This window comes from Phyllostomus discolor, chromosome 2 (genome assembly GCF_004126475.2).
Source record: "Phyllostomus discolor isolate MPI-MPIP mPhyDis1 chromosome 2, mPhyDis1.pri.v3, whole genome shotgun sequence".
NCBI classification, from domain to species: Eukaryota; Metazoa; Chordata; class Mammalia; order Chiroptera; family Phyllostomidae; genus Phyllostomus; species Phyllostomus discolor.
In genome coordinates, this window is record NC_040904.2 from 195,557,010 (window position 1) to 195,573,006 (window position 15,997).

The 15,997-nt window shown below is 52.9% G+C and overlaps 1 protein-coding gene and 1 long non-coding RNA gene across 2 annotated transcripts; both read left to right on the forward strand.

Annotated features, from left to right (window-relative positions):
• The first annotated feature begins 163 nt into the window (after positions 1-163).
• On the forward strand, positions 164-1,569 carry LOC118498673. Its single transcript, XR_004901143.1, has 2 exons — positions 164-1,117; positions 1,149-1,569. It is a non-coding gene; the product is annotated as an uncharacterized LOC118498673 (long non-coding RNA).
• Positions 1,570-3,367: 1,798 nt separating this feature from the next.
• TNFRSF1A (TNF receptor superfamily member 1A) lies at positions 3,368-15,795 on the forward strand. Its single transcript, XM_036016979.1, has 9 exons — positions 3,368-3,706; positions 10,603-10,756; positions 10,994-11,122; positions 11,316-11,465; positions 11,707-11,785; positions 13,709-13,782; positions 13,909-14,099; positions 14,501-14,705; positions 14,850-15,795. Exons 1-9 carry the CDS (start codon positions 3,668-3,670, stop codon positions 15,182-15,184), a joined length of 1,356 nt encoding a protein of 451 aa, XP_035872872.1. The 5' UTR covers positions 3,368-3,667; the 3' UTR covers positions 15,185-15,795.
• The last annotated feature ends 202 nt before the right edge of the window (positions 15,796-15,997 follow it).

Here is a 15,997-nt window from a genome sequence, read left to right on the forward strand (position 1 = left end):
CCCCTCAAAGCCTTGTATCTGGCATCACCATGGAGAGAGCAGCAGTGGGAATCCTCCCAGCTTTTATTTAAAGTTTTATTTATTTATTTTTAGAGAGAGAGGAAGGAGAGGGAGAGAAACATTGATGTGTGAGGTACATTGATCAGTTGCCTGTTACATGCCCCCAACTGGGGACCTGGCCCACAACTCAGGTATGTGGCCTGACTGGGAATTGAACCTGCAACCTTTTGGTTCACAGGCCAGCACTCAGTCCACTGAGCCACACCAGCCAGGGCTTCTGCCAGCTTTTCATAGAGGAGAAATTGAGGGATGTCTGAGTGGAATTCCAGTTTCTAGACCCCTGGTTCCTTCCCCCACTCCAGACCTGGCACCTAGAAGTTACCCTTTCTTGTCATCTTTGGGGACATTTCCCTTGCTGCCGTGATCTAACTTCCCTCAGTTACAGTCTCCCTGTCCTGAGGAGCCAAGGGAATCGGGGAAATAGGAGGAGATAGCGGACAGAGTAGAGATATAGAAAAGGTTGTGACCGGGAGCTGATGGGGTGCTTTCTGACTTCCCTTTCCTAGACTTGAGCTGATAAGGGGAAAAGGGTAGTGTCACAACAGTCTCCCCCGTCAGAGCCCTCAGGTTCAGTCTGCTCTGTGTGCTCTCTGCCGTAGCCTCAGCCTTGTCCCATCTGCCCCAGCTCCCTGTCCTCTGGCTGGGGTGGGCAGGACCTGCTGGACAGTGCTGGATCTGTCAAAGAGGACAGCAGCCAGCTCCCCCCACCTCCCCCACCCGGAGCTCTCTTGGCCTGCTGCACTTCCACCCTGTGGGGTTTCCTTCTCTCCATCCCCTATCTCTCTATATGCTACCTCTGGACCTTCAGGTTAGGAGTTAGAATCAAGAGTGTTAGAGAAGACACAGTTAAGTTGCCTTCTTTTCCTTATTGACATTAGCAGGTAAAGTGATTTATTCAAGTTCATGATTCTTACAGAGCCAAGCTGGAACCTGGGTCTCCTTCTGTGACTCATGGAGTCAGGATGACAGGGCTGGGGTTGCAACCACATCACCCTCACTTGCAGTCCAGTGCCCTTTTGCTCATCACTCTGTACTGCTATGGGGTGTGTGTGTGTGTGTGTGTGTGTGAGAGAGAGAGAGAGAGAGAGAGAGAGAGAGAGAGAGAGAGAGGTGTATTGAGGGAGAGGGGGACTCTGCTAGCAGAAGCCCCTTTCCACCTTTTGCTCCCCAGACCCTGATGGCCAACTCTTTCACCCCCTAGTTCACCCTTTTCCTATTTCCCCATCTGTCTCACTCTCTCCCTCACCATTCTTTCTTTTCCCCCTGGAAGAAATTTCCCCATAAAACTAGTTAGCTTTTCATATTCCTAGATCTGCCTACCTCTCACCATCTTTAAAAAACAAGACAGTTTCATCAAACAATTTAATACCACATTTCACAAAACTTTAAACTCTTACTGATTAATTAAGCATTTAACATGAATGATGAGATTCTCTTTGTGGACCAGGCTATGTGTAATGTCTTAAACAGTTGGTACAGACTGTTAAAAATTTCTTGTAACATTAAAAATAGGACATTGATGTTGTTAATTATGAATACAAACTATTAATATTGCTACCATATATCGAATGCTTAATATATGGCAAACCCTTGCTAAATCCTTTCCATGCGTGTAATCATCGGGGTGTATGATGTGAGGGTGCGGGCATGTTTCCCAGTTTGTAGATGAGGAGCCAGTAGCCCTCCTTGCCTCTTCACACTGGGAACTGGGCATTCTGACCCTTGCACTTTATTCCAGTGACCCTGATTCTCCAAGAGCCCTGCTTTGGGTCCACTGGGCTGGGCTTGGAGGCTCCCTGTGTGCTGGTGGAGGTGAGCTTCTCTGTGAGCCCAGCTTCAATGTCCAGTTCTTCAGAAGCTGGAGGATGGGGTGGGGTAGTCAGCCCTAGGTGGGAACAGCCAAGCTCTTTTCTCATCTATAGATGTTTTGCCCTTAGGACCAGAGAGGGGAGGTGAGCAAGAGCCAGGCAGGTGGACTCTGGGGTGTGGGTGGGGGGCAGTCAGCAGCTGGAGGACCTCAGGCCCAGAGGACCATTTGAATGAACACTTGACCCTTGCTGTGTCATTCATTTGGGAGTGGCATCGAGTGCCCAGAGTCAGGGAGTGGGGTCTGAATCCAGGGGACAGGTAGAAAGGTGGCAGTGTGTCTGTTGTAGCAAAATGGGCCCCTGGATTCAAGTCGGGAGTCAGGGTTCTGCTGGGTCTGCAGGGAACCTGCTCTGCGTGTCTCTGGCCCTCAGTTTTCTCGGCTGTAAAACAAGAGGGGTGCGGTAGCTTATCTCTGAGGTCAGTTTGGGTTGAAATGCAGAGTAGCGTTGGGAGAAAGGGTGCTGGGAATGCACTAGTAATATCCAACTCGATGTCTGTAATTCCCAAAGCATCTTCATGGATAGGATCTCGTTAATCCTCATGACCTCCCTTTCCCATATTGGTGGGATTGTTCCTCTGGTTAAATAACGAGGAGCCCAGATGAAGTGGAGACTCTGCCTGAGGTCCCACTGTTGTTGGTGGCAGGGCCAGGATCAGCAGCGGTGGGACCCATCCAGGCATGGACCGGATAAGAACCACATTGAGGGAGTGTGTGAGGGCCCCGAGCCTGCGCAGAAAGAAGACTACGGTTTGGATTTATTCTGAGGTTTGGGTTGGAGGGGTAAGTTCTTCAGAAAGTGGGAGATGAGGGTGTCAGTGGAGGACTCTGGGGGAAAGGGGAAGTGTTAACTAAGGAACACTGAGTACTTGTCCTGTACCACTTATCTGTCCTGTTTCGATTAACAGCAGCCACATGAAATAAGTTCCCACCATTTTGCAAGTCGGAAAGCAGGCTCCGAGAGTTTGGGTTGTTTGCCCAGGACCACCCAGCTAAAAAGTAGAGGCTTCTGAACTGGAACCCAGCGGATTTCGTGCCAAAGTCCTGGGTTTCTCTTTTTTCAGTTATTGGTTTTAGAGAGAGAAAGGACGTGAGAGGGAGACATCGATTTGTTGTTCCACTTGTTTATGTATTCGTTGGTTGATATCAATACTCGCATGTGCCCTGATCCAACCGCAGCCACAACCTTGGCGCACGGTGTTGGATGACACTCTAACCAACTGAGACACCTAGCCAGGGCCCCTGGGTTCTTCTGTTGCTGTTTAGTTGGGAAAAGCCCGTTGATGGGGGTGAGGAGGGAGGGGGCTCGCTGCACAGTGGTGTTTGGTTAGAAGTGGCTGGGTTGTTGGATCCAGGTCTCCAGCACCGCTGACTGCACTACAAAGAGTTAAAAGAAAAATTGCCCTCTCCTCCCGCCTCTTCCCGCCTCCTCCTGCCTCCTCCCCCAAGCTCTTCCTGTCTTGTCGTTGCAACACCCAACTGCCTTACTCCCTTCCCCTCCCACCTCTTCTTTAATTTTCTTCGCCGGGCTCAGGCCCCGGTTCTGGCCTTCGGGGTTTGAGACCCCATGGGACCAGGGTGTGGTCTCTATCTGAGTCTCAACCCTTAAGTCCCCTGCCCAAGGCCTAGGTTCCTCTTGGGACCTCCTGACCCACTCGTCCCGGACTCTGTCGCTGCTACTCCACCTGCTGCCTCTGCCTGAGCCCTGATGGGGGAGTGAGAGGCCTCAGCTGGCCGGACATGGGCCACCCCACCGTGCCTGGCCTGCTGCTGCCACTGGTGAGACCAGGGACAAGGGTGGAGTGGAAAGTGGGTGAAGGGTGACGCCGGCAGGCTGGACTGGGCCCTCGCTGGGAGAGGGCTGTGGTCTGACCACAAACTCTGCCAGAAGCCCAGGTTTCCCTATTTATCTGCTCGCCCTGACTCAGGGGCAAGGGAGAAGTCTGAAAGGTGGGGGGGTTAAAAGCAGCTCTGGCCCCTGACAGCCAAGGAAGTTTGTTGGGACTAAGGGCCGTCTGAAAACATGCGGGCAGCTGATAGCAGCGGCTGCCGCAAGGTTGGGGCAGTGGGGGTGGACTGAGCGCTGATTTGGTAGGGAAAGGAAAGGAGTGGGAGAAGGAAGTCGGTCCTCTCAGATTCCAGATGATTCAGAACATTGTCCCTCTGGTCAGCTGGCTGGCCTCAGCGTGTGTTGAGTTGTGGAGAGGTGGGGCTGCCCATCGGCCCTGGCTGAGCAAACCCTGCTAGGGGGCAGGAGTAGGACGGTGACAAAGTGGAGAAATGGAATCTGGGAGTGAGTTTGGGAGGCCATGTGGTGGGAGCCATTTGGGAATGGAGTGGGGGCGGGATAGGGGCAGGGCAGCCCTGTGGAGGGCGTCTGCAGTGCTCTCCCCGGGGCCCAGGCCTCCCCCGTGGGGGCTTGCTTTCTTTCTTTTCGAGATGCCACATTTATGTTTGTACAGTAAGTCTAGTATTAATGGGGCATTCTTCAACCTCTGCCTCAGTTTCTAGGCAGGTTGTCTCTGTTGGGCTGACCCTCTCTAGGTAGCCAGCACCTGAGCCACCTGCACTCTGCCCCTCGGCCTGCCCGCCAGCCCCTCCCCACAGCCCTAGACAACAATTCCTTGGTTTCTCCTTCTACAGTGAGTTTGAGGAAGTTGGAAGAAAATTGCTTTCGTCACTGAAAAATGTCCCTTTCTTTTGCTTTAGCCTTATGTCGAGGCATCCGCGATGACCCTCCAGGTCCTGGAGTCATCCTGTCTGATGGCCTGAGCGCCAACCCCCACCCTGTCCCCCAACCCTGCCCCCCCCTCTCCCCACTTGCCAATTTCTTCGGAGTCCGTGGCCCATCCGTGGCTCCGCACCTCTCCTTCCTCAGGGTGTTATACTTTCTCTCCCAAACATTCCTTGCTTTTCTGTCGGTCTCCCTGAAAGTCTCCTCAGACTTCTCAAAGAGTTTTCAAACCCTTTCTCCCTAGTTCCCTCTTCTCCCTCTCTTCTCCGCATTTCTAGACCTTACTTCCCTGTGCTACCTCTCTCTGTCCTGGTCTCACTAATCTTCTGGTTGTCCCACCTCCTGTCTCCCAGCCCCATCTCTTCCCTTCTTTCAAGGCTACCCTCCCCGGACTCCCCATACCCCCCTCTCCATCCCCCCCCCCCCCCCCCCCCCCCCCCCCCCCCCCCCGCAATCCACCTGCCCTGCTATCTTACTTTTCTCTTTGAAAGTAGATACCTGGATTCAGTTCTGGCTCCCTCACATCCTGGATGCCTGAACTTGAGCAGGTTATATAACCTTTCCATGCCATAGTTTTTTTTTTTTAATCTCTAAAATGAACATAACAGTCACTACCTCATAATGTTGTTTTGAAGGTTAAATAGATTGATTCAATTTGTTAAGTGCTTGCATTATGCTGGACCCCGTTTTAGGTGCTGGGATTACAGTAGTATACAAAATCACTGTCCTCATGGAGTCTACATTCTGGTAGAGGAATAGGGTATAGCAAATAGAAAGCCCTCAATAAATGTTAGCTTGCATATTGTTAGTGTTAGTAGTAATTACTTGGTGGCTACTGTGTTTGGAAAACAGGGTACAGTAGCCCAAACAGACAATTGCCTTGAAGGCAAGGGTTGACCCAGCCCAGGTGAAGGTATGACTGTTAAGAGACACAAGCTCAGCCTGGTGCTAGAAGGAAAGCAGGAGGTATGCAAGGTCTAGATAAGTCTGTCCATGAACTTACCAATTGCTCACCATTCAATGGGCAATTCAGAGCACGCTGTGTATGTGTGTGTGGGGGGGTAGTAGGGAAGAATACAGGAGAGTGTGACAAAGCAAACAAGACTTTGCTAACTCTCAAAGAGCTTCCAGTCTAGAAGCTAAGACAGCTTTCAGCAAAAATGATTTCAGAACAGTCTAGAGGAAAATCTTCACAAAAGTATTGCGATATGGTGCCCTGAACACCAAAGGGAGCCAGAACCGGGAGGGGAAGGAGGTTCACCCAGCTGCCTTTTCTTGCTTAGTAGATGTCAATTCTAGTGTCCGTGCTCCCGGAGCACACCCTGCACAAATCGCAGAGCCTACCGTGGACTGCGACCCATGGAGAACTTGGGAGAGCATGAGCGGTACATTCCATCTTGCCTCCCTGCCCGTCTGGCGGGACCTGGCTCGTAGATTGGTTGCTCCTTAGCTATTTCTTGAATGAATAAAGGAACTAAAAGTTGGTCTGATGGAATGAGGGAGGGAAAGCCTCGCTGAAAAGTGGATTTGAAGTCACTGACTGGCAGGGTGGCTAGAAAAAAGGGAGACTGGTTGAGGAAAATTAGAGGAAGGGAGAGAGGGGGTTTTATGTTGCAGGTGGTGGTGGCAGGAAACTGAACACTTTGGCTGGAGTGGAAAGACCATACTGAGGAACAAGAAATGGGGATGAGATAGTTGGAAGGAGTATAGGAGGGGATGAAGAGAGAATCTTGAACCGTGGTTCCAGGTAGAGGAACTCATTCATTCATTCATTCATTCATTCTGAAAGGGTTCCCTGAGGGCCCACTGTGTCCAGGAATGTGCTCAGAACAGCAGTGAGGTACCTCTGCGAGGACTCATTCAGGATAACAGCGACCTGTGGAAACGATGTCCTGGAGAGTAAGATTTTCACATATGCAGGTGCAAGTTGCAGCATGAATGTGGGCAAGAAAGTCTGTAGGATGGGTCGGAGCAGAAAAGGGGCCTGGCAGTTGGCAGGGAGACAGTTGTAAGGATCCAGGTGTGAGGCAACCCTGGACGTGGAAAGGACTGGGAGATCGGTCACAGAGGAGGGACTGGCAAGAGGAATGACGGCAGGGGTAGGGAGGGCCCTGAGCAGAAAAAAGTGGTGGAAGTCTCGGCATTGGTGCCAAGAAGCTGGTGGTGTGACGTTTCTGTGGGCCAGGAGCTATCTGATGAGTTTAACTTGGGGCTTGTTAAGGGTCCGAGGAACAGCCAGGTGAAGTACATGTCTTAACAGGGCAGAATGGAGGTTCTCGAACTCTTATCGGTCTTTGTATCATCATTCGTCGTAGGTGCTGCTTTTACTCACCTGTGACTCTCAAAGGGAGAGGAAAGGAACACTTACCACAATCTCCAGTGAGGGTGTGCGTGTGTGGGGGACGGAGTGGGGCAATCTCCCCTGGAGATAAATACGGGGCCGGCACAAATAATGCCCCTTTTTATTACAAAATCATGAGTGTGTAATTGGGTATCATAACAATGTCATACTCAAGCACACCATATGCCGTTTCGGGTGAAACATTCAAGTCAAAACTATAAATTACACCCATATTATTATCCTTTCAACCACACTCAAGCAGGCCTTACTTCTGCCGGACCCTGTACATTCCTAAGGGGCTGGGGGGGACATGGACTCCCTTCTTCCCTCTTTGGAAATCACCGGCTTCGCCTGGAGTGGAAGACAGATCAGCCACTGGATCAACCATGTTTCTTTTGCTCCCCCAGTTCTGGGTGCTGAGACGATATGGAGGGAGATAGGACACTATCTCTGACCAAGATACTCTTTCTGGTCTCGTAGAGAGTTTATGGTCTATTGGGGAGATCCTATCTACTCACCCAAGATAATTATGATAGGAGCCAAGAATACATATAGTTAATTCATGTTATTAAAGTTCCCAGGGGGCTGCACATCTAATGAGCTTGGGTAGGGGAAGCGTCATCAGTGGAGGGCCTCAGGGCAGGGGAAGCGTCATCAATGGAGGGCCTCAGGGCAGGGAGGTGGGATTGCAACTGGATCTTTGGAGACTCGATCACGAGCTCTCCAGAGATTTTTGACATTAAATGAACTTTTTTAATTTAGTGGACAACTTCTTACGGGGTTAAGGGAACAGCTGCTGATGAGGTGGCTGGGTCAGAGTAGACCACAGGGTCGCTTTCCACCCCACGCTGCAGCCCCGGTGCAGGAAGTCACACTTTAAAGCCTCCTCAGGCGGAAGTTGTGGGGGAGTTGGAGGGGTGCCGCCGGGCCACCCACTCAACTGTCTCTCCACAGGCACCCCCAGCTTCCTGCTCTTCTGCTCCAGGTGACAGGCACTCAGGCTGGGGTCTGGCTGCTCCGGGCTCACCTGTTTCTGCTGTTTTGCTGCAAAGATGCAGCCGCTAAGGACGGTGCTCACGGGAGCCAACCAGCACTAACAAAGGGTGCCGCTGTGGGGGCGGGGAGAGCAGGAGAGACCTGGGCAGTAGTGCCGATCGTCTGGCCTCTCTTCTTGTTTGCTCCCTCACGCCTAGAAGTGGGTGTTCAGAGCTCTGGAGCTTTACCTGTGCTGCCAGCGGGTTTGGGGAGGGGCTGAGGAGAAAGAACTGGCCTTATTTCCTAAGGATTGTCTGGGATCCCAGAGAGGTCCCCAAACTCAACCTCACTGGCCAGAACCAGCCAGGCTGTGGGAATGCGGTGAACCCGGGTGGGAGGAGGGCAGCCTTGGTTGGCCTCCTTGTGGACCCGGGGAGTGTCAGGGGGCTGGGGGAGAAGCCAGGGATGCCGGATCTGTGGAGGGGACTGGTTGGGCCGGGAGGAGGAGCCAGGATGGGGCCTAGTCTAAAGGAAGGATGCTGAGGAGCGGGAAGGAATTAAGTGGCCCTCAGGGAGGGGTGAGTAGTGACTCGCTGGGAGGAAGCCAAGGGTCGAGAGAGACTTCCCTTTGGGATGGAATGGGAGAGGGAGCCATTTCCTGAAATGTAGGAGCCCAGTGGGACAAGGGTCCATTGCCTAGCTCTTTTGTGAAGGAGGGGAGGAACGGGGGCTCTGAGCGGGGATTGGAGAGAGAGACTGGCCCACAGGAGGAAGGGATCAGATGGGACCGACTGCTGGCTGGTCTCTCAGTCTTTATGCTGACTCATGACCCCTGAGGAGCTGGAGGAGCTGCTGGTTCCCTCTCCCCTCCCCCAGATCCTCTCCCTCCCTCTGGCCTGAGTCACTGGGCGGAGCTTCTGGGAAAAGATTTCCCTTTCCCGGATCTGATTTAACCCCCTAAGTGCTGTAGAGGTGGGGACACATGGCCTGAGAAAGCTTCCCTCCCTCCTGCCTTCCTGGGAAGTTTATTCCTCACAGGCCAGAGGTCCCTAAAAAGCTACCCCCCCTCCCCCCCGCCCCCAAAGCTGACCAGGAACTGGAGCCCCTCAGTTCTTCCTGACTCTATCTCTGCTCCTTGGCGTTGCTCTCAGCCTCCCTGGATGGAATGCCAAATGCCCATGACCTTAGGTTCTGTGAGCTCTTCTTCGGGGAAAGCTCTTGTTTCAGGATCGGGAAGTTCTTCCCATTAACCACCCGCACTCTTCCTGTTGCCCTGGAAGCCCCGGTCCTGTTCTCGGGAGGTGGCACAGTGCTGGAGCGGGCCAGGGAAGGCTGCTTGCTGCCCTCTGAGTAGCAGGGTGTGCCCCTTTGGTGGCTGCTGTGATTTTGAGTTGGCTTCCTCTGTGCCTGAGGCCCGGGCTGCTGGGTTGCTGCAGCATCTCCCAATGGGTGACTCAGGGTGTGAGCTGCTTACCTGGCTGTTGAGATACAGAGCCACCGAGGCTGAGGGCTGTTAGGCCCTCCTGGCCTGGGCTGAGGTTTCTGTGATCTGATTAGTGTGTTACTCTGCATTGTTTAACATACTTTGAGGACATCCTCTTATCTTTGCATAAAGCCACTCTTACAGCAGAGAAGAAAAAAAAAAAAAAATGAGGCCCAGGGAAAGCCAGCAAGAGGCTGAAAAAAGCAAAGCAAAGTCTGGGTTGGAGCTCAGCACTGGCTCCTGGCTTTGCTGTCCAGGCACCTAAGCCAGAAATAGGCAGGTGATTCAGCTGCTGTGGGCTTGGCCCGAGGCTGTAAAGCATGCCTTCCAGAAGGACTTGGGAGCAAAGAGCTTCTAGATTCCCTGGCACACCCTTAGCTCTTGGCCGACTTGACGGTCACTCGAGCTGGATCACCAGCCTCCGGCCAGCTCTGGTTGCATGTAACCTACATGCCTTTGCCCACTCTTGCCCCCACCGAAACATCATCACCCACCTACCTATCCTTGACCATGAACTTTCCCTTTCACTCCCCTCTCCATTTGCCCTGGCCAACCTGGAGTATTTGTGCAGATTTAGTGGTGAAAGGGGATGCAGCATGGAGTCTGAGGGTGGGATCCTGAGTGAGGTTTTGATACAGACTTACAAAGAAATTCTTCCTTTTACTTTTGCACACTGCCCACGAACAGTGCCCATAGGGGCATCACTGACCTCCTCCACTCCTGTCTGATTTTGAAAGGCACCTTCTTACTGGTATAGCCTAATACAGAAAAGTGCACAGTTGCCAACCGCTCACCTCCGTGCACGTTCACTTGGTGGGAACGCAGCACTCAGAGAAACACCACCTCGGTATTTGGCACTGCTTCATGTGAAGCAAGGGCCAGAATTGAAGTAAGCTACCAGTTTCCAATAAAAAAACAAACAGTTCTTCAACATCCGCCCCAAGTCCAACACCATTAGCTGCTATGGGGAAATAAGGATAAAATAGAGCTGGGCCGGGGTCTCCCAGCCTTGAGTTGGGGTGGGGGGGGACACAGGACATTAGCACACAGGACGACTAGAGAACAATTCAACATCAGATTGCATGGTGCCGACTGTCTGTGCTTAGATCCTGATGGGATCTCCTCTATCGGTTCTTCCCTAGGTGCTCCTGATTCTGGTGGCGGAAATAAACTCCTCATGGGTTAGTGCACTGGTCCCTCACTCCAGGGACCGGGAGAAGAGAGAAAGCCAGTGTCCCCAGGGAAAATACCCCCACCCTCATAATAATTCCATTTGCTGTACGAAGTGCCATAAAGGTAGGAGCAAGTGGTAACAGCCAATCTCCTCAGTTATGGGGCCCTGCTGCTTTCTTTGCTTTTTTCCAGATGTTCTAGAACCTGGGGTCTCTGTTCTAGCAGCTTCTCTTGGGCTGGGATTTTCTTCCTCCTTTCTTCTCCTAAAGACCTTGGAGAGGTGGCCCAGGCTGTTCTCCACTAGCATGGGGCTTCTTCCTTGAGCTCTCTGCTGCAGCCTAATAGACATCTCAATCGCAGGGACCTACCGGTACAATGACTGTCCAGGCCCAGGGCTGGACACGGACTGCAGGGAGTGTGAAAGCGGCACCTATACTGCTTCGGAGAACTACCTCAGGCAATGCCTCAGCTGTTCAATATGCCGAACAGGTGAGTCTCAGGAGAGGGCAAGGGCTGTACATAGGATGGGCTGTTGGGCATCGAGAGGGGTGTGCATGCCTGTCCACCTGTGAGGGCGTGCAACTCTGTGCTCCTGGCTGTGGAAAGGGATTCCTGACAGAGGGCATGGGTGTGAGCATGTGCTACAGAGAGAGGCTCATACCCCATCTCTTTCCCTCACCAGAAATGGACCAGGTGGAGATTTCTTCTTGCGCGGTGGACCGGGATACTGTGTGTGGTTGCAAGAAGGAACAGTACCGGAAACGCTCGAGTGCCACTCTTTTCCAGTGCATAAACTGCAGCACCTGCCTCAATGGCACGGTGCGAGTCTCCTGTGAGCGCACCCCGCTGACCCCACCCCTGTCCTCACCACAAGGGTGGGCCCTGTCTGAGGGGGAGGGTCTCCACCTTTCTGAACCCTTGCCCCAAAAGGCAGCACTTTCTATCCTTCCCACTCCAGTGGTCTATGGGAATCTCTCTACTCTGGCCATCTACCCCAGCCCCTCCTGGCTCTCCCTCTGGTCCTCCGGGTGCAGGTCGGTCCTCCTTTATCTGTACTGCCCCTCTCCCCACAGGTAGTGAAAACCACGACACCATATGCTCCTGCAACGCAGGGTTCTTTGTAAAAGGCAACGAGTGCGTGTCCTGTGCTTAGTGAGTATCTGCCAGCTGCTGGGCACTGGGTGAGGGGGCACTGGGGGGGATGGAGTGGCTGTGGCAAGAGCCACCAGCAGGACAAGGGAGACACCCCAGGGTGCTCTGGCTCTTACTAGCTGTTTGAGTGAGAGACACTTTATGTCAAGACGCCAGATAGTCCTCCTTTCCCCCAACTTTGGGGACAGAGGCTCACACACCAGGGACTTGTTGTTCTAACTTGGACATTCTTCTTTTTTTTTGACATTGAAATTCTTAGGCAACAGGGTCTACCATTGAGCCATATCTCTGCAATCAGACTGTGTCTTACAACAGTTGATGATGTATCATGGTTTAATTGGCAGCTCTGTGTGTGTTACGCAAATAATGGTGTCTCTTATTGATTGCATCTTAGGTTTGACACAGTGTGATATTTCCTCCCCAGTGCCTTTGACTAGGCCTCCTTACTCCTGGCTTCCCAGAGGCTGTTCTTGCATATTCACTGCAAAGTGGAAACTCTGAGGGCTCTGAAGTTGAACTGACCTGGGTTTAAATCTCAGCCTCGCCACTTGCTGGCTGTGCAACTTTGGGCATGTGACTTAACATCTCTGAACCTTAGTTTTCTTACGTTTAAAGAAAGGGTAATGACATCCACTTGGCAAAGTTGTAAGAACCACCAAAAATAGCCCTGGCTGATGTGGTTCAGTGGATTGAGCACCAACCTGTGAATCAAGGGGTCACTGGTTTGATTTCCAGTCAGGGCACAGGCCTGGGTTGCCAGCCAGGTCCCCAGTAGGGGGCCCATGAGAGACAACCACACACTGATGTTTCTCTCCTCTTTCTCCCTGCTTTCCCCTCTCTCTAAAAATAAATACAATCTTTAAAAAAAAAAAAGAGCCACCAAAAATAGCTACGAAGTATCTATCAAGAAACTATTATCTTTTCCCACTAAGCTTTGTCTCTTCCCCTTGAAAGAGCTTTTCTGCCCATCCTGTGTTGTTCTCATCATGAGCTTGTAAGGTGGGCAGAAGTGCCTCTTCCTGGTTTCCAACTGTGGCTGAGAACCCACCTTCTCAAGGCCCTTCGGGGCCCCCCATGTAGGTCTCCTCACTCCTCTTCACTCTGTACTGCCCAGCCACAGCTTCCGACATGGGGAGATGTGCTTGTAATATTGCCCCCAGCAATATGCATTTTAAACTTTTTTTTAGATGTTTATTTATTATTTTTAGAGAGGGGGGAAGGGAGGGGGAAAGAGAGAGGGAGAGAAATACCAACGCGTGGTGGCCTCTCCCGTGGCCCCCACTGGGGACTGAGCTCGCAACCCAGCCATGTGCCCTGACTGGCAATCGAACCGGCGACCCTTTGGGCATTTTAAACTTTTTCACATGCACGTTTGACCCTTCTCTCAAAGTCAGGTATGGTCCATGGCAATGCCATCTCCAAAGAAAGCTCTTGCACCTCCCTTTGTCCCAGAATTCTCTTTAGCAGAACCATGAAAAAATAATAACAATTCAGGGGGAGCTACCATTTGCCGAGCACTTGCTCTGTGTTGAGCAGAATTCTCTCACTCAGTCCTCGGTCCTGACAGGCAGGCAGGGTCCCTGTATCCCTGAGAAGGAAGCTGAAGTGTACAGGCTCCAGGACTTGCTTAGCGTCACACTGCTAGCCAGGGACTGGGCTGGAAATTAAACCCTGAGCCTGCCTGCTTTTAATTTCTCTATACCGGATCAATTCCAGATCAATTCCAATTCTAAATCAAGTGACTTTGCGATTAAGTTGTTTCATTCCTTTGCATCAATTCCCAAGATAGTTTTAATTTCCACGATATAGTGAGATAGCTAAAATATTGTAAAGCAGAGAATTTCTAACACTGTTTTTTTTTTCTTAAACCCGTATTCCTCCTATGATACAGCCTCTGTTCACCTGTGCTCTCTCTTCTTTTAGCTGCAAGGAAGGCACGGAGTGCACGAACTCGTGCCCCATGACTGGTGGACTCATTCAGGCGCCTCCGGACCCAGGTGAAGAGGGCTAACCCGGCGCCCGTGCTCACCTGCCCTCTCCTAAGCTTGCCCCTGCACACAGCCGCCCAGCCCTGCTCCCGCCCGCAGCCCCTCTCCCCTGATCACAATGTGCTTTGTCTCCAGCCACCACAGTGCTGTTGTCCCTGGTGATCGTCTTTGGTGTCTGCCTTTTATTCCTCTTCTTCATGGCTTTAATATGCCGATCCCCACGCTGGAAGACCAAGCTCCACTCCATTTGTGAGTGGGGTCTTTGGGAGGCCAAAGGGTGCTGTGGGACGTGGGAGGAGGGAAAGGAGCATCCCCTTAGTTCGCTGTGAAGGGCTCCCTTGGCGGGAGATGGCCCTGGATGGCTGGTAGGGGGTCATACTGCACCAGCGGTTCTCTCGACCCTGGGAGCACAGAAGCGCTGAAGCCTGTCACCATAGGTCCCCAGGACCAGCCCAGTATGGGCTCCAGGGTTGAGAGAGGAAGTGAAGTTAATGACATTTTGTTTCTTTCTTCTCAGTTTGTCTGAAAATCCGACCTGAAAAACGGGTAAGGTGAAACCAGGGATCTGCCCCCAATCTTCCCTGACTGTCCATGGTGATCGTGTAAGAACTGAATCACGATCCCCTGACTCTCTCTAGTTCCATCCCCACCCGGAATAATCTAGAGGGCTGGGCTGTTTTTCCTCTCCTCCACTAATGCTTTGCCTTCTCTCTTTCGCGGGGAGCAGGAACACCAAGCCGGGGCCCCAGACTTCAGCCCCAGGACAGACTCCAGTGGCAAGCCCATCTCCCCACAATGTCTCCCCTCCCCTCTGGGCATGTCCAGAGCTCCATCACCGCCGGGAGAGACGGGCCCAGGCTACCAGGAAACTGGCCCTCTTCTCACAGCACTTCCAGCCAATTCCATCCCCATCTACACCCCGCGCCCAGATGGTGAGCACCCAGCCAAGATTCCCGGTTGGGGGTGCAGGTGGGCGGGGCTCCAAGAGGGCACATGAGTGAGCAGGGAACCCGCTCAGGGCAGCCAGGGCGGGCCTGGGAGCCGCAACTCCAGGCTCACCATGGGTTTCCCTGCAGCAGACCCAGTGATGCTGTATGCTGTGCTGAACTGCGTGCCCCCATCGCGCTGGAAGGAGTTCGTGCGGCGGCTGGGGCTGAGTGAGCACGAGATCGAGCGGCTGGAGCTGCAGAATGGACACTGCCTGCGCGAGGCGCACTACAGCATGCTGGCGGCCTGGCGCCAGCGCATGCCCAGGCGGGAGGACTCGCTGGCCCTGTTGGGCCGAGTGCTCTGCGACATGGAGCTGACCGGTTGCCTGGAGGAAATAGAGGAGGCTCTGCGTGGCCGCGCCTCTCACTGGAGCCCCACTTTCTCAGATGAGGCCATGCCCCCTGGGAGGGGCCTGCCTTGACAACCGCTGTTTCCTGCCCCAGGGTCCCTGAAGGACCTTGCAAAATGCCCCCTGGACCTCTTTTTATTCTGGAAAGGAGGGTCTTGGAGGGGCTGGCATGAGCTGGCAGCCACTTACTTGGTGCTACTCCCTCAGTGTGCATAGCTTTCTCAGCTGTCTGAACACTGCTGGATGGTCAGCTGTGCGTGTGCGTGTGTGTGCATGAGAGAGATGAGAGACGAGAGAGAGAGAGAGAGAGAGGCGGGAGGAGAAGGGATGTAGATATGTACAGATGTGGTGTGTGTGGTAGTGAGAGAGGCTGAGTGTGCCAGGAGCCCAAGCTGGCGGTTGTAGGGATGAGAAGTGCCATGGTTCATTGCCTGTTTTAGGCCTGGAGGACCCAGCAAGGAGCTTTAGGGGCCCCTGAGCCTTTTTAACAATAGATAAGCAATCTTTGTATCACTTACGTTATACTAATAGAAACTTGGCTCTCCTTTCTTCCCTGCCTGGGCAAGCACAGTAAGCTGAACAGTCCCAAACAGGGACAAGCACAAAACACTGGGGCCTCCAGCTGGAGCTGTGGACTTTTGTAAATACACTAAAACTGGAGGATTAAAGCTGTGCTCCTGGAAGGAGTGGCCTCACTGTGTGGTGGGTGGGAGCCTGGGGCAGAGACCTGGGTCCATCAGCATGGGGGGTGTGGGGATGGTGAAAAGTCCTGAGCTTGGGCTGGATTCCCGCCCCTCCCCCCCTGCCAGAGGAGCAGCCTGCGCTCACTCTGCCACTCACACCCCAGGTTCTTCCCACCCTCACCTGGCGCTGACTGGGCAGTCA

Excerpts from the sequence above, each read along its gene's own strand:
- TNFRSF1A (XM_036016979.1), top strand. The coding sequence starts at position 3,668 with ATGGGCCACCCCACCGTGCCTGGCCTGCTGCTGCCACTG. Across the intron at positions 3,707-10,602 it reads CTGGCCTGCTGCTGCCACTG|GTGCTCCTGATTCTGGTGGC; the intron begins GTGAGACCAGGG and ends GTTCTTCCCTAG. Across the intron at positions 10,757-10,993 it reads CTGTACGAAGTGCCATAAAG|GGACCTACCGGTACAATGAC; the intron begins GTAGGAGCAAGT and ends TCTCAATCGCAG.